Genomic DNA, 22596 nt, shown 5'->3' on the forward strand with positions numbered 1-22596 from the left:
GACCAGTTATAGTTGTGGGTGGTTGTCACTTTTTTTGTACAGTCGGTTGAACTGGGTGTGAGGACGCATTGGATGCCCTCAACTACCATTGTGCTCTTGCTGGGTGTCAAGTGCGTCCCTGTGCCTTTAAGGAGGGGTGGGCTCGCTCCATGCATTACTGCCCATAATCTATCCAATGCTACATGTGCCCCAACTTGGGAGGGTCTGGAAATGATAGAGTTAGGACCAAAGTACACAGAGGAGCCTTGGCATGGGCACTGCAACTTCAACATAGATTTAAAAATGTGTGTAACTAAACCCTCTGCTTATAATGGGAATTGTTAGACTACCAATCTGGTTGTTTTACAGGCTGGCTGATCAGTGTGCTGGTAAATCTTCTGTTTGTTTGTGATGTGTAGGAGGCTGTCACCCCTCCCCCTTCCCTATGCATTCCTCTCCGGTGTCAGAGATTTTCATTTCATTTCTTTCTTCTGCTGTTAGCGATGGCGTCTGCTAATCTGAGAGCTGAGCTGAAATGTTCTGTCTGTCTGAACATTTATACCAATCCTGTAACCCTGAAATGTGGTCACAACTTTTGCCAGGACTGTATTGATTGTGTGCTGGATACACAGGGATCTGGAGAATATTCCTGTCCTGAATGCAGAGAGAAGTTTCCGGATCGCCCTGCACTGCAGAAGAACGTAACACTGCATAACCTAGTGGAGAATTTCCAGTCTGCTCAGCCAGATCAGGAGGAGTCCGGGGTCTTCTGTACTCACTGTGTGGAATCTCCTGTACCTGCTGTTAGATCCTGTCTACACTGTGAGGTTTCTCTGTGTGATGAACACCTGAGAGTCCACAAAAAGTCCCCAGAACACATCTTAACTGACCCCACCTTGTCCATGGAGAGCAGGAAATGCTCCATCCATAAGATGATCCTGGAGTATTACTGCACTGAGGATGATACCTGTATCTGTAAGTTTTGTGTGACTGGAGAACACACAGGACATGAGATGGAGTCACTGGGTGAGGCTTCTGAGAAGAAGAAGGAGACACTGAGGAATGTTCTGCAGAAACTTCTGGCAAAGAGAGAGGAGACGGAGGAAAGAGTCCAGAGTCTGCAGGAACACAGGAGGAAAGTAAAAGAAGAAGAAGCTGGTGACACCGAGATAGTCACTGCCCTGTTTAGAGATCTCAGGAAACGTCTGGAAGACCTGGAGAAGAGAGTCTTGAGTGACATCTCCGGGCGGGCAGAGCGGTTCTCCATCTCCATCCAGGATCTGGAAATAAAGAAGGAGGAGCTGTCCAGGAAGATACGTCACATTGAGGAGCTGTGTAACATGACAGATCCACTGACTGCCTTACAGGAATCAGACACAGGTGACTTGTGTGATACTGAGGATGGAGATAATGAGGACCGAGAGAAACATGAGAAACTCCTCCAGGATAGAGGGGTACTGGGTGTGATGGGGGTCTTACACACAGGTTTATCTGATATGATAACAGAGGTAAATGTATACTTCTATATACAGGAAGCTGCAGAAATATTACTGGATGGAAACACAGCTTATAATTATCTACAGATATCAGATGACAGGAAAACTGTAACCAGGTCAGATTTAGACCAGAATCACCCAGAAACACCAGAGAGATTTATGTATTCTCCTCAGGTGATGAGTAGTCAGAGTTTCTCCTCAGGGAGACATTACTGGGACGTGGATCTCAGGGGATCAGAGCGATGGAGAGTTGGGATGTGTTACCCCAGTATAGAGAGGGGATGGGAGGCATCATGGATTGGATATAATAAGAAGTCCTGGGGACTGGACAGGGAAGGTAATCAGTATTATGTGATACATGACTGTAATGAGATCCTCTTATCCACCGATCTCTCCAGTAAGAAAGTCAGGATATATCTGGATTATGAGGCCGGGCGGATCTCCTTTTATGATCTGTGTGACCCAATCCGACACCTCCACACCTTCACCACCACCTTCACTGAGCCCCTCCATGCTGGGTTAGGTGTGTATAAAGGCTTTATAAAGCTATGTGGGGGGAAACCGGAGATGTGAGAACTCTGCCCAGAATCTGGTGATAAAATAGTGATGGGTGGTGGGATTGGTTTATTGATCAGTCAATGCTTGGAGGAAGTGGTGACTCCTGTGAGAAGTATGAGGGCTTCCATTGCAGGCCTTCTTCTGAAAACACTAGTTCACTGGCTGTGTGTAATGTAAGAACGTATAAAGTGGTAGTAAAGACAAAATAAGAAATGACAGATATGATGGCGTCTGTCACTGACGTGAACACAGCAGTCTTTGTTTTTCAGAGTCCCCCTGTTACTTTGTTCTTTTACATGTTGGTTCTGCTGTTATTTCCCAGCTTCCTATAACAGACTGATCTGTCCAACAAAAGTGGCAGTTAGAGGGTTGGGACAAACCATTTACCAGTGAGAGGGTGCTTATAATGATCAGCTTTTATTAATTTATGTAAAAGCTTTATCCCAAAAGGAGACACAAATGTTGGTGTAATGGCTTATAAAGTGTTATCTGGAGTTTGGCTTTAATTTGTTAATTACTTATGTAAAGTCCATCTAAATCTACTAGTCCATCCAACACACCCCTCTCCAGACAACGCTGCTGTCCAAGGAAGTCTCCACTGCCCCTCCATAGATAGAGGAGCCACTCTAAGACAGGAAGTGTGTTACTGGCAGAATCACCAGGGAAAAATAAAGGGAAAGAACAGAAAAGGAATGCAGCCACCACATCTAAGGATTGGTAAGCTCCAATATATATCATTTTAATTTTGGGATTTAATATCAATTTACATCTCTAACCCGGAACAAGCATGCTGGGAATAAGAATCAGAAAAGTGTCAGAATTCCTTATCTCTATACTTGTTCCGGGTCAGAGACTAAGACAGTATTGAAGCCAAAGTATCAGCATGACAGCCAGGGAACTAGCATTTTCACAAGGAGAGTAATGGTAGAAATGGCGGCCCCCATGATTCTCTCATGACAGGTGCCCTTTAAATATAATAAATGTGATTTACAATGATAACCCTCCAGGGACAGTCCCGGGATTTGGATGTTTGTCCCTGGAAATGTTGCTGATTTTAATATAAATTAATATTATTTTTTTTTCCATTATGATTTGTAGTCAGTTCACCTTCATGGTAATAATAATCGGTGATGGGTATTTTATTCCTCATTTTCCTGTTTCTATCAATGTCGGCAGTTTTCAGTCCTAAAAATACACATCTTTCTTTGGATATAAAATAAAAATACAATCCATATCCCTGCTACATCTAAGATAAGATTTATTATTATTATTGTTAATAAATTCCACAACAAAATTACAAAAAGGAAAAAAACTCCAACCAATAAAATCACATCCAACTTCTCACACATATTCATAAAACATTTCACAGGTGGAAAAAAAAAAAGTAAAGAAACTGTACTTGGTTAAAGCCTCATTGAGGGATCACTGTGAGTTGCACATCATATGTATTAGAGGGCAGTTTTACCTTATGATGTACATTTGTATTGTATTTTTCTTGCTCTATATACGGAATATGATGTATTTGGAAGCTTTTTTTTTGTTACCTTTATTTGTAACGCTTGTAAAAACCTTCAATAAAATGTTTATGAAAAAAACAAAAAAAACTGTACTGAGTTGATAAATAAAGCTGTGTGTGTGTGTGTGTGTGTATGTGTGTGTGTGGGGGGGTGTTGGGGGTCATTCACATGGGTGCTGTGGCCTGTGCAGTGTGAAGGGGTCTGGGGCTGTGTGTAGGCAGCCTATGTTACTCTATGGGGACGCAGCTGCTGTATGACCACAGCCGCAGTTCCTAATTTGGCAGGTGTGTGGATTCACATCTACGCCCCATACATAGTGTGCATTCAGGGCCACTCACCCACACCTCTCATATTAGGACCTGAGGCTGTGTTCATACAGCCGCTGCATCTCCATAGAAAACCAGGCAGCTCCAGCCGCACAAACCTCTCATTCACACTGTAGGTGCCAGAGAACCCATGTAAGCCATTCATTTTTTTATTATTTTTGAGAATTTTTTTATTGATTTCCAAAAATTATAATAAAACAATTACAAAGTAATAATAGTATAATTATAATTATATAATATTAATTAATATTATATTAATTATGTATAATTGTAATAGTAATAATAAGAGAAAAAAGAAAAGGCATACAAATACTTCACAATGCCATAGTACGTCACAATGCATGAGACTGTAATGCCTCGTTTCCACTGAGCGGGTCGGTTCGGGTTGGTACAGTTTGGAAAGCCTAGAATGGTCCGGCCTATTCAGGTGAGCATTTCCACTGCAAGTCGGACCGCCAGGGGCCATATGTGGGTTTAGAAAAAATGCCTAGCATGGCGTCACACGTCCGCCAATCAGTGGAATTTATCGTAGCTTCGCCCTAATCGAACCGTACCATTTTCTATGGCCCCACATCTGAAGCAGGACCCAGAATGGTGCGGTTCGGTTCAGTTGCATGGGCTGCTTTCATAATGGAAACACTCAAAATAGCGCACCGCACTGAACTGATCCGCTCAGTGGAAACAAGGCATAAGGCTACTTTCACACTGGGGCGGGCTGGTGCCAGCAGTAAAGCAGCGCTATTTTTAGCGCTGCTTTACCGTCGTTTTTGCGGTGCTTTTCTGCTGCTAGCGGGGGCGGTTTTAACCCCCCCGCTAGTGGCCGAAAAAAGGTTAAAACCACCGGCATTGCGCCGCTATGCTGGCGGTTAAGCGGCGCTGCCCCATTGTTTTCAATGGGAAGGGGCACTTTAGGAGCGGTGAATAACCGCTCCTACAGTACTGTAAAAATGCAGCTTGCAGGACTTTTTTGACCATCCTGCAAGCGCACCGCTCCAGTGTGAAATGGTAGACACAGGATAGGCGCTTTACAGGCGCTATTTTAGCGCTGTAGCGCCTGTAAAGCACCTCAGTGTGAAAGTAGCTTTATACAAAAAATGTGTATGAAGGGAGAGCCAGAGAGAGCCATGGAAGGTGGCGGGGGGGGGGGGGGAGTAAGCAATCCAGCTGCTAGTTTGATTCTATAAAAGGCTCTAAAAAAAAATACTGGGGTTATGCCTGCAGCTGCATATCATCCCAGTATAACCACTTGAAGTCCAATGATGTACCAGGTACATGACTGGTCAGCTAGTGATTGTAATTCCATTTGACCTTTGTAATCATTGGAGGTGTGAGTGTCATCCAAAATGTAAGTATGGGCCCTCTTACATGGGCGCCTCCATGTTACGGATTCCGCTTGCTTAGTGGGGAAATCGCTTTCCACTGATCCCCACTAAGCAGGCAGATGACAAGTCCATGTCTGCTCACTGTGCAAAACGGACACGGACCCAGTCCTGCTCTCTTATATGGAAATCTGATGGAAACTGGCTACCTGTCCGTTTTCATCCGATCCTATTCGATCCACTAGACGGATGGAAAATAGGACCACCATCCATTTGCTTTTTGTAGGCAGGTTCGGATCAAGATCAGATGGTGGTGGTTGTCAGCGGACGTGGAGGAGAACGTTAGAGGAGAATGGGGGGGGGCTTTCAGGTCCACCTGACAGCCCATGTGAAAGGGCCCCATCGGGCTGTAAGCGGACATAGTAGAGACCATTTAGAGATTATATGTTGGTCAGGTACTGAAGTTCAGTCGTTTTTATCCATATAACTGAATAAGCAAAGCATAGGGGTCTTGGCAATATGTATAGATGTCATCCTGAAGATGAAATTAACCCCTTGGTCCTAGAATAGTGACATTTTTGACAGCCCAGATAAAGCAATGTGGGGTGAAACGAACCACACCAGGAATGAGCAGATACAGATGAGTGGACATTTCTTAGAAATGTTTAGGAAGGAAAACTTTTTGCATGAGGCCTAAATTGTATGTCTCGGTTTTGTGGTAGCCTTCAATAACCTTATCTGATAAAGTGTTTTCTGAAAAGTCCTCAAGATCATTTTTCAGAAGTGAGTTCCTCTGCTGTTGTGATGAAGGAAAGTTGAGAGGTGCGTAAAGGTCTGATATTAAATAGAAACTACAGCGAATTGCTTGATCTGGCGTTTTGGAGCCCAGATATCGGTATTACTCTATGGGTCTCAGGAAGCCGTTAACATGCCAGTAAGAAGAACCTGTGGTGATACATTGTATCCTGTAATCTGGAGCTTGAAGGCTGGATATTCCTATAACTTTGGGGCTGGATATTAACTGTTCTAAGGTGAGAGTTCTGAGAGCACATAATAGTTGTGTGAAGACATGAAATTAATATCTATTAGAGACATCTCCATCACAAAGAATTGTGTGGAATTTATGATATGTTTTTTGGGACTTTATTTGGTGCACTATTTTTACACATATATATTGTTTGTGATAATTTATTACTGCACTCTTTTATTATTTCAATCTCCGTATGGTGTGCCAGGCGATGAGTGTATCCTTTATAAGTAGACTTTGCTGCATTTATTTGGGAAAAACGTTAAGTTTTTAATGCAGGGCAGCTGATAAATTATAGGGTGATACTGTGACGGACCTCCGTACACAAGAAGAGTACGTCCGCCGTAAAAACTTACTTTGTCCAGTACCAGCACGATCCAAGGTCCCTTAGCCCACCCAGTCACTTGTCGAGACATCAGTGTAGGGTAAAGAGAAGCATAAGACTTTTTATTTAAACACAGGTACAAAGAGATAGTCCACAACAGTCTATGTGACCAAGCTCATACAATATTCCAGCAGTCAGAAAGGTGGTATTAATTTATCATCATATATTTCTTAAGGGATATTGTTCAGAAATATTAATGTCCCAAATGAAAGAGCTCTTTCATTCTTTCAACACAAACCACACATATAAGACCCAGGATAACAGAGGTAAAAGGAAATTCCGAGTCCAGTGTGTTTGTACGGTGAGTCTGGTTAGTGCAGACCCAACTGGGGTTCTTGGTCACCCTGTGCCCCTAATAGACACAGGGTAACTTACACATGGGGGGGGAGCTGGACAAGAAGTTTCCAGAGCTCTCTAAGGTAAGCTGGGTTCCACCAGCCCCCACCCAAAGTAACTCCCGTCTCAGGTACCTGTCATGAAGATCCTGCCAGTAATCGGCGCTCCAGGCTCACTGGAACACGGCCGTGGGCGCTACTGCGCATGCGCGCGCGCTCCCGTTGGCGTCAGGCGGGCTATTTAAACCTGCCTGTCACGCTCAATCCCCGCTGTCTGCTCTACAGCGTTCCGTGTGCCAAACCTGGTCTGATCTGAACCCTTCTGTTATCTGACCCGGCTTCCTGTTGTGACTATCCAGCTATCCGCCTGCATCTGACCTCTTTGGCTTGCTTGACCATTCTCCTGTTTGATCCTTGGTACCTCTGCTGTTCGCCTGATATCGACCACCGGCCTGTTTTGACTATTCCTCTGCCTGATACCTGTTACCAGTCTGTTACCTGCTGCTGTTCCTGGTTCCAGTCCAGCGTTCCAGTATCCAGCCTGCTATCTGCTGTTGTTCCTGGCTCCAGTCCAGCCCTCCAGTATCCAGCCCGCTACCTGCTGTTGTTCCTGGTTCCAGCCCAGCCCTTCAGTATCCAGCCTACTACCTGCTGTTGTTCCTGGTTCCAGTCCAGCGTTCCAGCATCCAGCCTGCTACCTGTTGTTGTTCCTGGTTCCAGCTTAGCCCTTCAGTATCCAGCCTGCTACCTGCTGTTGTTCCTAGTTCCAGTCCAGCGTTCCAGCATCCAGCCTGCTACCTGCTGTTGTTCCTGGTTCCAGTCCAGCATTCCAGCATCCAGCCTGCTACCTGCTGTTGTTTCTGGTTCTGGTCCAGCGCTCCAGTATCCAGTCTGTTACTTGCTGTTGGTCATGGTTCCAGTCCAGCGCTCTAGTTCCTGCCTACTTACCTGCTGTGGTTCCTGGTTCAGTCTGCGTTCTAGTCTCCAGTCTTCTCTTCAGTTCCTGGTTCCGGAGGTTCCCAGCACTCCTGGACTTCTGGTGACTGTTGATCCTGCCAGGTACCCATACCACTCCTTACTCCTGTGTCCTCTGTCTCCATTCCAGAGGGACGAGAGTGGGAGCCATAGGGGATGTCTCTCTCTGCACTTCAGGCTCAAAACCTACCAGGTACGTGACAGTACCTCTTGGTATAAGCCAGGGGTCTCCAAACTATGGCCACCCATTTGTCCAGGAACTACAAATCCCATCATGCCTATTCATGTCTGTGAATGTCAGAGTTTTACAATGCCTCATGGGACATGTAGTTCCATAACAGCTGGAGGGTCATAGTTTGGAGATCCCTGGTATAAGCAAAAGCTGAATGTCTCTGTAAAGGGACAGTCTTTAGTTCTAACTCTTCAGCTGGCTAGCATTGGGGCCCTAATATACCGTTGGTGTACATGAGAACAGTCCCATTCGAGCCTGCAGGTAGCAATAAGGCTACTAGGTGGCTGTATGGTCAGTTCCTAAAGGGCTCAGTCTCTCTGGCAGCAGATAATACATCCCCACAGCAGTAGCTCACCATTAAGCCACACATAGTGATTACTCTTTACCCTGAACCCAGGTGACTCTGGCTGTCAGCACCCCCCAAACTCAGCGCTCTGAGTTCTGCTCAGGCCGCCGATATGCAGCAGTAAAGCCTCGTACACATGATCAGATTGTTGGCCAACAAAGCGTTAGACTTTTGCCCAAAGAGCGTGTGCTGTGAACTTGTCTTACATACAAATGGTACACAAACATGAACATAGTGACGTACTACGTGGAATTCAGCTCTTGAGCGCCACCCTTTGGGAACCTTCTGCTAATGTCATGTTTGGTGAGCATTTATTCCAAGTATGCGTGTTTGTACTTTGGACTTTTGTGTGACAGACTTGTGTACACACAATAGGAAAATCTGACAACAGACCGCTGTCCGCCGAAAATTTACTAGTCTGCCATAAAACATTTGTTGGTGGAAAGTTGGACAACAATCGTCTGATGGAGCGTACTAACTGTCGGATTTTAGGCAGTCTGTCATCACACAATTCCCTGCCGAAAATCAGATCGTGTGTACGATCACAGTAGAGGCTTTCTTCGCTGGACTGCAGTTCCCGCAGTGCTGTCTGAAAGCTTGAACTCTTTCTCCTCAGCAGCTCCCTCTGGCTGATATACTGTAGGTATGTATTTTTTATATAATATATTCTGCACTTATCCAAACTTTGTGAAAAAAAAAAAAATACAATAAACGGTGCTGCTACTTATATTTTTACAGATTGGTCCTGTATTAAGGCTTATATAAGTTATAAAGCCTCATACACATAGGACTTTGTACAAACTTTCCTGTGGATTTTTGTACAAAGGGCGTTGGCCTTAAACTAATTAAGCATACACATGGCATGATTTTTTCATCCAACTTTCACCAAATCACATGGTTTTTCAGCTCTTTACTGCCACCCTTTGGTCAACTTCTGTATCGGTGAGATTTGACACCTGCGAGCCCCGTCGCGGGAGCCAGCGCCGAGCTTGCTCGCTCATTTGGAAACGAAAACTGTATTTTTTCCTTTCGCAATGAGCATCAAGCATTGCTGACAGGTGTTTGGTATGAATCATGAGGGGGAACTCCACGCTAAATTTTAAATAAAAAAACGGCATAGGTTCCCCTCCATGGGCATACCAGGCCCTTGGGTCTGGTATGGATTTTAAGGGGAACCCCCTACGCCGAAAAAATGGACGTCACAGTCCCAGGTATGCTCCCAGAGAGGAATTCCCTCCGCGCTGGCTGCAATAGGAAAATGTGTTTTTCCTATTGCAGCCAGCGTGAGATGTACAGTACCCTGTCACCAAGAACCAGCGCGATGGGATGGGATCGCGCTGGAAACATTCTCGCGGCTGTGTACTGTAGTTTGTACAAAAGTCCAATGATTTTGTGTACACACGATCGGACTTTGCTCCATCGGACTTTTGTTGCCAGAAAGTTTGTGCGTTCGCACAGCCAACAAAAGTCAGATAAAAACAGAAAAAGTTTGTCCGATGGAGCGTACACATGGTCGGATGTTGCCAGCTAATTTGCATGTTTGCTGTCAAAAAGTCTGATCGTGTTTACGGGCCTTAAGTGTGCAACCTTATGGTTTAGAAATTCATAAGTGGCATTAGGTTTCAGTGAAAAAATAGAATGATTCAGATTAAATCAATCAAAAAAAAAATTATATATCCAGTCCACAGTGAAACATTAGTCCAATTATCTGTGCTCAATCAGTAAAAAGGGATTCACAAAAAGAAGGTGCTTCAGCAAGGTGTTCTCCCCACACCAATACACACCTCTTACCAGAAGGATTGGATCTCAGGTTATAGCAATCAAATTTGCTCTCAAAGATATCAGCCAACAGACATATTCCACTCATTGTTTCCAGTTGATGGCTGTTACGGGATTGGGTGGAGCCAATTTGTGTGACATCACTACGTAACAGCCTGCAGGCGAAGTCCACGGCTGTGTGGAAGCATTGGTTTGCTTCTCATCATCCTTTGCTTTGTCAAGTACAGTAGGTGACCGCGATATTGTGTCACTCTTGTCGCTTTTCTCAGCAAAATTTGACACCTGCGAGCCCCGTCGCGGGAGCCAGCGCTGAGATGGCTCACTCATCGGGAAAGGAACTTTTTTTTCCTTTCGCGATGAGCGACAGGCAGTGCTGACAGCTGTCTGGTATGAATCCTGAGGGGGAACGCCGCGCCAAATTTTATCGGTGAGATTTGACACCTGCGAGCGCCGAGCTGGCTCGCTCATCTGGAAACGAAAACTGTGTTTTTTCCTTTCGCGATGAGCGACAAGCATTGCCGACAGGTGTTTGGTATGAATCATGAGGGGGAACTCCACGCTAAATTTTAAATAAAAAAACAGCATAGTTTCCCCCCCAGGGGCATACCAGGCCCTTAGGTCTGGTATGGATTGTAAGGGGAACCCCCTAGGCCGAAAAATCGGCGTGGGGGTCCCCCCCAAAATCCATACCAGACCCTTATCCAAGCACGCAGCCCGGCCGGTCAGGAAAGGGGGTGGGGACGAGCGAGCGCCCCCCCCCCTCCTGAACCGTACCAGGCCGCATGCCTTCAACATGGGGGGATTGGTGCCTTGGGGGAAGGGGGCGCCCTGCGGGCCCTCCCACCCCAAAGCACCTTGCCCCCATGTTGATGATGACAAGGGCCTCTTCCCGACAACCCTGGCTGTTGGTTGTCGGGGTCTGCGGGCGGGGGGCTTATCGGAATCCAGGAGCCCCCTTTAAAAAGGGGGCCCCCAGATCCCGGCCCACCCACTCTATGTGAATGAGTATGGGCTACATGGTACCCCTACCCATTCACCTAGGAAAAAAAGTGTTAATAAGAAAAGCACACCACACAGGTTTTAAAAGTAATTTATTAGGCAGCTCCGGGGGGGGGGGGGGGTCTCTTCCGACTTGGGGGGTCTTCTTCCAACTTCTTCTCCCGGTGTTCTGCCTCTTCTCCCGGGCCCATCCGCTATCTTCTTCCAGCTCTCTTGCTAGCGGGGGCCCGGTCTGCTGCCGCTGTCCGGTTCTTCTCCGGTATCTTCTGCCGGACTCCCCCACTATCTTCTTCTAGCTCTATTGCTAGCGGGGGACCCGGTCTGCTGCGCTATCTTGCCCCCTCTTCTCTTCTTCTGATGTTGACACAATGCTCTCTCTCCTGCTGGAATGGTATGTCCGAGCTGTGGAGCCGTTTATATAGACGGTGACCCCGCCCCCTTGTGACGTCAAATTCCCAGCATGCGCAGGGACTCTGGGGTCACGCCCCCTTATGACGCCTGGTATGCCCCTGGGGGGGGCCCACGCCGTTTTTTTCATTTAAAATTTGGCGCGGCGTAACCCCTCAGGATTCATACCAGACAGCTGTCAGCACTGCCTATCGCACATCGCGAAAGGCTAAAAAGTTTTCCTTTCCCGATGAGTGAGCCAGCGCGACATGCACAGTACCCTGTCGCCGAGAACCAGCGCAATGGGATTGCGCTGGAAACACAATCTTGCGGTCAGGTACTGTAAGTGCAGTGATATTTTGTTAAACAAATGTTGGTTTATGTACTGTACCATGAAGCCTCTACCTTCTATTATCCTTTATGTAGAAGAGAGCCTGCAGCGGCACGTTTTGCATGGATCCAGCAACACATCCGAGACACATTAACAGGTGGAACAGCAATCTCATATGGAAGGAGTTTCCCAATAAGAGTTTAGTGGAATATGTCTGTCGGCCGTAAACTGTGAGCGAATTTGATCTCTATAACTTGAGATCCAATCCTTCTGGTAAGGCGTGTATTGGGGTGGGGAGAGCACCTTTTTGTGAATCACTTTTCACTGATTGATCACAGATAATTGGACTAATTTTTCAGTGTGGACTGGATATAATTTGATTGATTTAATCTGATTCATTATATTTTTCACTGATATTGTTTGAAACATAATGCCACTTAAGATATAACTTGTCAGCACCTAAGCACCACAGGGCAGCAGCTACAGCCAGTGTTTCTCTCTCCATTTGTAGTTAAGCCCCTGGCTACATTAATTCAATTTCTTGCACACCTTAACATTTCTTTACAGTTCTTCAGGACACAATGATGTGTAAGAGGCAACAAGTCATGATCTCTCTGACCACAGGATTATATATTGAACACGTGTGATCCTTTGGTGATGTCAGGCCTCCCATTATCTAGGAAGTTGATCGCCAGTGGTTGCCAACTTATGAGCCAACAGGGGCCTCAAATGTGGACCCTGACATCAAAGGGCCACACACAGTGTTTATATGTAATGCGAGGACTGCTAGAGACTGGCCCTCATTTCCTCTATTAGGTCTGTAGAGAGTGGATAGGATACATTGTTGGCTGAGGAGATGCTGCTGAAGACAATAAGAAACATGTTACATGAGGCTGGAAGAGATCAATACTATTACCCTAATAAATGTTTCCATTAGATTGCTGAGCTCCAGGGGGGCCCATATCATACCAGAGCTCTAAACTGGACATTAATCTATCCTGGGAGGATTCAACTGCCAACAAAATGTGTCGTAAACCTGGCTTCCTTCACTTACAAGAACCTTGGCTCTCATGTCCACCTGACATTCAGGAACTGGCTTGTATTGTCAATGAATGCTAGGTGAGCTCTGATTGGTTGTGGTGGAGATCATGTCATCCATCCCTGCTTTTCACCTCAGGCAGAGGCCTAGTATTAGTTGACAAAAATTACAAGGGACAGGATAGCCAACACATATTCCCAAAAGTTTGTAATACCATTTCAAACACCTTCAGTTCATCTTCCCAATATTTGGTGGTGTAGAACATTTGTATGTAGCTCCTCACCAAATTCCTTGTCAGGAGTAGATATTAATTTGCTAGGGATCCATTGATTTCTCCCCAAGTTTGGCCTTGATGTACTTTTCTCTTCTACCACCAGGTGGCCAGGCACTTGGAGGTATTAGATTGGGAAGGACAACTCAAGGTCAGGTTATGTGTGCATCTCAGCCAATGGGCAGGGTTTTTTTTTTTTTTAAATTTTTGGCCTGCTGGGAGAGCCTACATATAATTCAGGTGATCCATATTCTGTGCCACCCGTACCGCTTCTGGGTGGACGTATGTCTGCCCCGGGATGCTAGGCTGGACCTACCCCAGGGGCAGGCACTGAGTGAGGGCAGCGCAGGGTTGGGATTGCGGCTGGCCATCCGACCAGAAGTGATGGATCAGCCAGCCAGAGAACATGTCGAGGTCGGAGGTAGAAGGGAAGCTGTTGCCCCTAAGGGACCAACCACCTTTACCAGGGACCACAGTAACTGAAGTACCAGAGCAACCTTCTCACTGAATGGGCAAGGTGGAGAATCAGGAACCCTCAGGCAGTGATCATGTCAGGGAGCCAACCAGCAGAGGTGACGCTTGCAGAGAAGCCTTGTGAATCAAGCCGGTTAGCAGGGGTGAAGCTTGAAGGTATCCGGAGTGCCAAGCTAGGGACTCAGCAGGGAAGCGTGGGTGATGCTGGAGGGAGATGCACTGAATCCCATAAGCTCCTCAAGGCTTTTGCGGTGGTATCAGAGTCCAGTGAGCGACTAGGAGCTCAAGGGGCTGAAGCGCTACAAGTGGATGTTGTAGCGAAGTTAAGAGAACTGTTGAACAATGAATTAGGAACTGTCAAGTACTGTTGCCATAGGGGGACAGCAAACCTACACATTCAGAAGTGGAACCCTGCTTGGGCCTTTCCCTGTACGAGTGTCCTATTGGAGTCTGTCCAATTGAAATTGCTACTACTTAAGGGTGTCCTGGCCCTAACCTCCCTGCAAAATATAAAAATACTGCTAAAGAAATAAAACCTCTTTTGCATTCAAGAAGTGTCTGGCACCCAATGACTTACCACCATTGTACCCACTATGCCTCAACCCATTACATATTGAAGAATGTCAGCTGTCCATGGCCTCAAAAGGTTCATTAGACTGGAAGAGGTTAAAGACCCTGCTACATGTGAAGAATCATGACTTCCTGTCCTACAGTGACACTCATCGTGCTTCATCTGTAGATAGGCCATGTTGTCACCTTAGGATAGGAAACACCTACTCCCATAACTGGAGGGGAGGAGGTTCTGTAGCTTTGAGAATGCATTTAAGATGGTACAGTCTGACAGTTTTGCCTTTCAGACTGGGTTTCCCCCCCCCCCCTTCTACATATTGATCACACAAACAAAGCCATGTTGTACAGTTGATTCAAAAGCCAAACCCATTTTAAAGACACAGAACCCATGAGGTGTTTAGAGCCCCCAGAAAGCACTAATCTACTGTATAAAATAAGAGCAATAGACCAGATTAAATGAGAATTGTTTTTATTTTTCTACAGTCAGTACAAATTGTGGCTTTTTCAGAGACTTCATAATGAGCACTGTACACACAGTGACTACAAGAAGACTGAGACACCCAACAGCCACCAACCACCAGAGCTCTGTGGGGGCAGGCTCTTCCTTCATCACTGCAGCTGCAATGTCGCTTTGTTTTGGCCCAATCACAAGCAGAGGTCCCAAGGTGGTCACCGACTGTTCTATGACAGGTTCTGTAGCAGGAGAAAAACAAGCAAGGGTCAGGAGACAGCTAAACACCTCTACCGATGCAACTAAGGGCTTTCAGGTGAGAACTCAGCTCCTACTTAAATGGGCATTCCAGTGTAGACCCTCCATTAGGCTTTCAGATGGTCATGTCAACCAACAACTATACAGAATGTTGAGGGGCTGTTTTAAACCTTCAGATTTTCATTCCCATCTGACACCTTTAGGAGGAGATCTCCCTTCCTAGTTTTACAACTAGTGAGGGGATGACAAATGGGGAATATGAAGACATCCAGGTTCTAGACTTCCTCCTAAATTGCCACCTGTGTCCGCCAGATCCTATCACATTTCCTAGTGCAGGCAGTCTGGGCCAGGTTATCCAACCAGGATTTTCCCACCCCATAACTCCATAACTGTACCCTGGGGAGATTCAAGAAAAAAAAAAAAAAAAAAAAAAAAAAAAACCCATTCTAAAATCATTGGAGCCCCTCCCTATGGCCATACTAATTTTGTACATGGCAGCTGCATGGTTAAGACTCACCATCCAAGGCTTCCCTCCTCCCAAGGGCTCTCGGTCTTCTAAATCGGCTCCTTCCTCCTGCTGTCAGACCAGTAGGATTGCTGCAGGTGCCTGATGTCCCACAACACTGGCAGACACTGTTGGGGCCCTCAACTGCAGACCAGCTAGAGAAAACAAGCTGATGTCAGTATCAATTTTTTTTTTTTTGAGAAGATACACTGGAAGCATGGGGGAAAGCCAACACTGCATGGCTAGACATTTACCTGGTTATGAAAGGACTTGGGGCTCATCCCTCCAGAGGCACAAAAGCTAGTGTCAATTGCCTGCTAGCAGTACATGGAGGCTACGTTACTTTCTACACCTATCCTAATAGAAGTGCTCAGCCTGGGGCTCAAGGTCAGTGCCAGGTCAAGGTCATCCAACACCCAGGGCTAAGAAGCCAAACCACACCCACCCCTGCCCCCAGGTGTAGGAGTGGATAGGGCCAATAGTGGTATGAGGTTTGTAATATTTGTGACATACTGTAGTGAACTCAAGTTAAAAATGGGTACACAAATGGGGCAAGTGGCAGAAAAATTTTAGAGTCACTGGTGTCAGTCTGAGGACCGATTGGCATCTACTGTATGTCAGTGGGATGGGGGGGAAATTGGCTCTGTAGGTAAAAGGACTCTAGGGGGGCTTAAGAGGCAGGGGGAAAACACAAGTACTATGACTGGTTGGGATGTGTGGCCATTATTGTTTGACAAGTGGCAATAGGTCACCACCACCTGTTCCAACCCTGAAAAAGCTGACCCACAAACACCCCAATCATGTTCATTGCATGCACTTGCAGGGCAGTTCTGGTGCAGCCCCATTCATGTTGACATGCCATTAATATATTTGCCATTGAACAGCACCCAGTGGCTGCATCTCCCTGTTAAGGTGGGTGGTAAAATGCATGCTTGTACTGCCCCCCAGGTCTTATTTACACATTCTCATATTTGGCCATTCCACCTAACACATTCAAACCAGACAGCCGTAACCAGTGTACCACACCCTTAGCAGGGTTGCCAACTGTTCAGAAGGCTGGCTGCAGTTGTCCAAGCCAAGTGTGACTTGCACTGCCCGGAGCTAGTGCAGCTCCAAACCCTAACCCCCCACAGGAACAGGAGAGAGGGCTTAATCTGTCACTCCTCTTGCCCCTACCCTTGTGTCTGCCAGCTGCTGGCAGATACATGGTAAATGAAGGTCTCAATGACTGAGCGTGTATCCTCAGGTGAGTGAGCTCACCACCCAATGCCTGTAATTGAAGTCAACCCCTCCCACAAAAAAAAAAAAAAAAAAAAAAAAAAAAAAAAAAAAGGGGGGGGGGGGACAGTAACTTACCAGGAACTAAGGTGAAGTGACCAGGAAGGAGACAGATGAGGTGTGGAGAGAACAATTCACCACAGTCAGTAGCAGCGCTAACTGAATTGGAGTGACTGGAGGGGGTTAAAGAGTCAGGGCAGTGGAAGACTACTCCACTTAGTGAGGAAGTCCAAGCAGCTGCAACACCCAGTGCACCCACCTGTCCACAAACCTGGCACATGCCCCCTCTGCACCATTCACAACTTACCCCAGCCCAAGGGTATTTGAAATCCAAAAACATATCTAGTATCCTTCCCACATAGAAATATTCTACATGTTGGAAAAGTCCAAGCAGAACAAAAACCCCCTCAGGTTATTTTAGCCTGCAGACAGCCCAAGTCTAGCTTGTTTATTGCAGTGTAGACTCACCTGGTATCACAGGTACTCACTGTAGTTTGAAGCAAGACTTGCTGCCAATCAACAGGATACCAGGAGTCAGCACAGCTCATTTTTTTAAGGGGGGTAGATTTGATTTCCAAGGTGTCCCCAAAGCAGAATTAGAGCATACCCATAATTCTGATCATGCTGGCACCTGAGATTAGACCAACATTCAGCCCCATGAGGTTGCTTACCTGGCCAGCCACAATGGTACCAATGTGCATGCTATGGTAAGGACCATAGGTGTGCACAGGGGGTGTGCCAGGGAACACTCCAATCACCCAGTGCGCCAGGTCCAATGATTAGGCAGTACAGCCTGCCCTCCTGTACCAGGCCCTAATGGATTCAAAAGGGGGGCTTGGGCACCTGCCAAGCTGGAAGACTGGCTGTACTGCCTTATTGCAGATACCTATCCTCTTTCTTCCCCATGCAGCGCTACAGGCTCCTCCTGTTTCAGGGGGTTACGTTCTAGCATCTGTACCTCCATCCTATCCTCAGTCTCTTTCTCCTAAATGTAGGACATAAGGGGACTGGACCACCATGATATTTCACTAAAGCCCCCCAAAGAGTCCAGAGGGAAAATAAAAAAAAAAAAAAAAAAAAAAAAAAAAAGGTAGTAAGTGGTTTTCACTCAGTAATTTCTGCCATGGCTGCATAGCATCGCAGCTGCTACACATGTACACCTAGCCACTGCCTCTGTTGCTTTGCGTTTGCACTTTGGGTGTGCACCCCCTAATGCAATAGGTTGTGCACACCTATGGTAAGGGCCCTACAGAGGACACCTATGTACAATTATGTTTTATCAATATTGTCACCATTGGTTTTGGAAATACACCATGTTAGGTCCACAAAGTATGTTCCAGTCACTGGTTACTAGATCCATGCAGAAGTGATTACAGATAGCATTTGTCTATGGGAAGAGAGCATCAATCCTTGGACACTTAACCATCGCTTAATATATAGTCTCACCTGTTTGTGGCTTTACTGTAGGAACAGGCCTTGTTAACGGGATCTGGAACCTGCGTGGCAGCAGCAGCTCTCAGGTAACAGGTTATGTAGATCTGAAATGTAGAAATGTTTAACCTATTAAAATTTTATAAGGCACCAATCTGTGCAACCACTGCAAACAGTCCTCACCAGAGACGCATCATTTCCTAGGAATCGAAAGGCATCCACCATAAATTGTAGCGTGTTTGTCTGGACCCTTGGAGCAATGAAGGCTGAGGAGGAGTCAACTTGTGTTCCATCTACAAGACACCTGCAGAAGATGGTCACTTAAAACAGGGTCATATGGCAACCCAATCCCCCCCCCCCCCCCCCCAGCAGAACATACCCATTGTCCGTAATGATGTCATAACTTGGAGAAGAGGTGGCATCAGGAGATATGGTGGCCACACAGCGGTCCACATACAGGATCATATCAATTTGGTTGTGAGTATCCACAGAAGCCTGTATGTAGAGAAGATCCCCCAACTGATAGATGGGAGAACTTCTGGGACCACGCCAGTCCCCTGTATACACAAAGAAAAAAAGGGGTATTAGTAAAGGCCCAACACACCTCCCCCCCTCCTGAACACCTATCTTTCTCACCAGTCATCAGGACCAAAGAGAAGGACAATCTTTCTTCTAAAGACACAGTGGTGCTGAACGGAACCCATGTTGGCTTAATGGCCTGGCTGCTCACATTATCGTGCCTACACAGAACCAGATCAAGGTCAGTAATGAGTCAATGGAAGTCATTTAATAATCAAATTCATATTACTTTGTCCTGTCCATCACCAACTTGAGAATGCAGGGTCAAATCCTGTATACAGCTACACTATTCAGCTATTTATAAAGGATGGCTGTCTGGTTGGAGTCCATCCCTGTTTGACAGTGAAGCCATAATCAGAACAGGATTCCTGAAGCTTTAAAAAAGTGACCAGGAATAGCTACTAAATTTGTCCCCAGATTCTCTTTAGAACCTCATTTGGCCAATTTATCTTCAAACACCAACCCACCCCCCCCCCCCCCAAAAAAAAATATATATATATTTATTTATTTCAGGGTCAAGAAAGGGAGCCCCACCATCTTGACAAAGAGCTCCTCTAAAGTAAAGAAACTTATCCTATCATTGTAGATCCTGCCACTATCACACTCTTTGGAAGAGAAAATTGGTCATTAGTGCAGTAGAAGGGTTAAGTTGTAGGCACAGACTCAAAGTCTGCAGATGTCAAGAGTAGTTAAAGTAGCTAAAGTACCTTAAAAACTCTTGAGCCCAGAATGTCAGCCCAGGCTGCCAACACACCCCAACCAGGAAAGGATACATAAGTCTCTTGGCAAGGACAGATGGCAGAAGAACCCAACAAGGGGTGTAACCTTCCCCCACTCCATCCAAACTTAGATATTGACCAGATGCTGAACACCAGTTGGGACCTGCATGGTGCCCTAGTGTAAGCTCATCCAGTAGTGTTAACTCACCGGTAGTAGAAACACATTATGGGGACCACAGCTGGGTTGGTTCTGATGATTGGAATGGAGGAGGTTGGGCTGTAGGTCAGGTTGGTGATGTAGATTAGCCAGTCTTGAGTCATCTATGCAGAGAAGAGAATGATACAACAGACTTACAAACCTGGGAAGCTGCCATTGTTTGAGCCATTTCTGAGACCAGACACAAATCTAATTTTTAACCCACATCTGGGAATAGGCCCCAAGCCCACCCTTGCTTGGCCCATGTCTGGGGAGACCAGGAACCAAGCTGTCATGTTGAGAAGGCTTTATCCTTTAGGATTCATAAACTTCTCAAGACAGCCACATCACGCCATTTTTAAAATACCAGACCTCTTGCTTTATGACCAGTTCTTTAACTTCATGCTATTAAAAAAAAAAAAAAAAAAAAGAAAAAAAAAAAAAAAAAAAAAAAGGAGGAGGTTTTGCCAAAGCATGCAGGTAAAAGCTTTTAAAAGTAAAATGTTTACAAGCAGCATTACCATGTATAGCTTTCTCTGGATTGCCCAATTAATCTGTGCTGACCCATCTCTTGCTACATAAACCTATGTAGCTGCCAGGGGAGAAGTGTATACATACATTTGTTGACCTGAATAGTCTGGTGACAAGTCTTCCAACAGTCATTAAAGGGTCAATCTATAAAAACAAATCAGTCTGCTGGCTCCTACACAGATTTACAGAGTGTTCCTTGTACCCGTTTGGCCACCCACACCATTATCACCCCTTTAAAAAAAAGGAGTCAGAGTAGCCTTTCATCAAACACTCCTGGTGGTTATCCTTATCCATCTGTACACCATGTTCCAGATAGAGGTTTCAGGATCCTTCCATCAAACATTGTGGTTGGGCAGAGGTGTGACCACCATCAGTAAAGCAACTACAGGGGGTACCAGCACACTGTGCCTCAACATGGTGTCCTGCAACTCCAAGAAGCCATCACAGATATGCAAACTGGCCTCACCAGCAGAATCTGCTCCTTTCCTTGGTGTGAACAGACTGAGGGGGGGGGTGAAGTGCTGCCCCCCCCCCCCCCCATCCCAACAATTGGGACTCCATAAGATTTGTGCTTAAAGTGTAAGAACATTTGGATAGAGTGGTGTGGATTAGAAATCAAGGGACAGGATGGAGGAGAGAAAGAAAAGACACACACACACACACACACACACACACACACACACACACACACACACGAGGCTGCACTAGATTGTGCAACAATGCACAATCTAGCTCAATGGAACAGCAGCTACAGGGAGATTAGGACAAACCTGCAGTGTAGGAATTATGTGGTTCCAGGTGAGCGAAGCCAGAAACACAGCAGATAATGTTCTATACATGACAGACTACTGGAAGGGGAGGACTAAAAGGGGGTGGGGGGGGCTATTGACTGGAATACATGGAAACATTTGAAGATTACCTGCACCGTGTTGCCGCAGTCCTGGAGGTTGATCTGGAAGGTAACAGTGGTGTCCGTACTCTGGGGGTTGGGTTTGCAGCCTCGGGACCCCAAGCTCAGGTCAGACGGCTGGATCAGCTTTCCAATCCCATAGAAATCCCTCTGGACGTTGACCACCATGTTGTCCTCTCCACACTGAATGCGGATAGGGGAGCTCCCAGGCTGCGGCAGATCTCGTAGAACCCCACCAGCACGTCCACCAAGTGAATCCCTAGGGACCCCACTTCTAGATGCCCCAACCCCCACAACAGGGCGATTAGCATTCCAGTCTCTGGAGCCCCATCTAGAAGAGCCCTGGCCAGGTAGAGCCCGCTGGTGGCTCCGCCACCAATCTGACTGGCGGCCATGTCTCACCAAGATTCCATCACAGCCAAATCCTGACCAATAAGTTAGTGCCAGCAGCAGCACCCAACCATCCTTCACCAGAAAACCCATCCTGCCCATAAAAGACACAACACAATAAAGAGGAGGAGAGAGAGCTGCTCTTTATAGCTCTCCCATTAACCACTAATTTACCCAGCTGGGGCCAATCATCATGACACCCAATAGCTGGGACTATACATGATGGATGAACCACTAATGGATGTCACCACATCACCCTGAAAATCCACCGGAGAATAGGACTAAATCAGATGGGAGAGACAGGTCTACATGGAGTGTGCTACACAAGCTGCATGGAGGAGAGGAATCTCACAAGGATGCACAATGATTGGATCATCTACAACTAATACTACACCATACTACTAGTGTCACTCATGTCAGCAGGAGATATTTATTATAGGGCTTAGAAGCACAGGGGTGGTGGAAACCCCTCATGATGGGCATTGCAGGTGTACAGACCCAGGAACTCAGCACAGGGATGGTGGGAACTCCTCATAATGGGCACAGCAGGTGTACAGACCCAGGAACTCAGCACAGGGATGGTGGGAACCCCTCATAATGGGCACATCAGGTGTACAGATGTGGGAACTCAGTACAGGGATGGTGGTAACCCCTCACAGGTTTGTATATCTGCTGTGTTCATTATGAGAGGTTTCCACCATCCCTGTGCTCAGGTCCTGGGTCTTTACACCTGCTGTGTCCATTATGAGGGGTTCCCACATCCCTGTGCTGAGTTCCCGGGTCTGTAAACCTGCTGTGTGCATTATAAGGAGTTCCAACCATCCCTGTGCTGAGTTCCTGGGTCTGTACACCTGCTGTGCTCATTATAAGGTGTTCCCACCATCCCTGTGCTGAGTTCTTGGGTCTGTAAACCTGCTCGGTCCATTATGAGGGGTTCCCACCATCCCTGCGCTGAGTATCCGGGTCTGTATACCTGTTGTGCCCATTATACAGGGTTCCCACC

General features: G+C 46.4%; 2 protein-coding genes across 2 annotated transcripts; one reads left to right on the plus strand and one right to left on the minus strand.

The window, feature by feature from the left end:
- Positions 1-406: 406 nt before the first annotated feature.
- LOC141126772 (E3 ubiquitin/ISG15 ligase TRIM25-like) lies at positions 407-3672 on the plus strand. Its single transcript, XM_073612756.1, has one exon. The coding sequence runs from the start codon at positions 483-485 to the stop codon at positions 2046-2048; it is 1566 nt and encodes a 521-aa protein (XP_073468857.1). The 5' UTR covers positions 407-482; the 3' UTR covers positions 2049-3672.
- An 11142-nt stretch (positions 3673-14814) lies between these two features.
- On the minus strand, positions 14815-21695 carry LOC141129694 (zona pellucida sperm-binding protein 3-like). Its single transcript, XM_073617788.1, has 8 exons — positions 21213-21695; positions 19775-19887; positions 18905-19008; positions 18648-18825; positions 18452-18572; positions 18284-18375; positions 15572-15714; positions 14815-15038 (listed from the first exon to the last, which is right to left on the minus strand). The coding sequence occupies exons 1-8, from the start codon at positions 21693-21695 to the stop codon at positions 14815-14817; spliced, it is 1458 nt and encodes a 485-aa protein (XP_073473889.1).
- Between the last annotated feature and the right edge of the window lie 901 nt (positions 21696-22596).

The sequence above is a fragment of the Aquarana catesbeiana genome, linkage group LG02, assembly GCF_042186555.1.
Source record: "Aquarana catesbeiana isolate 2022-GZ linkage group LG02, ASM4218655v1, whole genome shotgun sequence".
NCBI classification, from domain to species: Eukaryota; Metazoa; Chordata; class Amphibia; order Anura; family Ranidae; genus Aquarana; species Aquarana catesbeiana.

Coding starts and splice junctions, on each gene's coding strand:
- LOC141126772 (XM_073612756.1), top strand. CDS start 483: ATGGCGTCTGCTAATCTGAGAGCTGAGCTGAAATGTTCTGTCTGTCTG.
- LOC141129694 (XM_073617788.1), bottom strand. CDS start 21,695: ATGGGCAGGATGGGTTTTCTGGTGAAGGATGGTTGGGTGCTGCTGCTG. Junction 18,573..18,647: donor GACATCATTACGGACAATGG/GTATGTTCTGCT, acceptor CATCTTCTGCAG/GTGTCTTGTAGATGGAACAC. Junction 18,376..18,451: donor TAGGAAATGATGCGTCTCTG/GTGAGGACTGTT, acceptor TCTACATTTCAG/ATCTACATAACCTGTTACCT.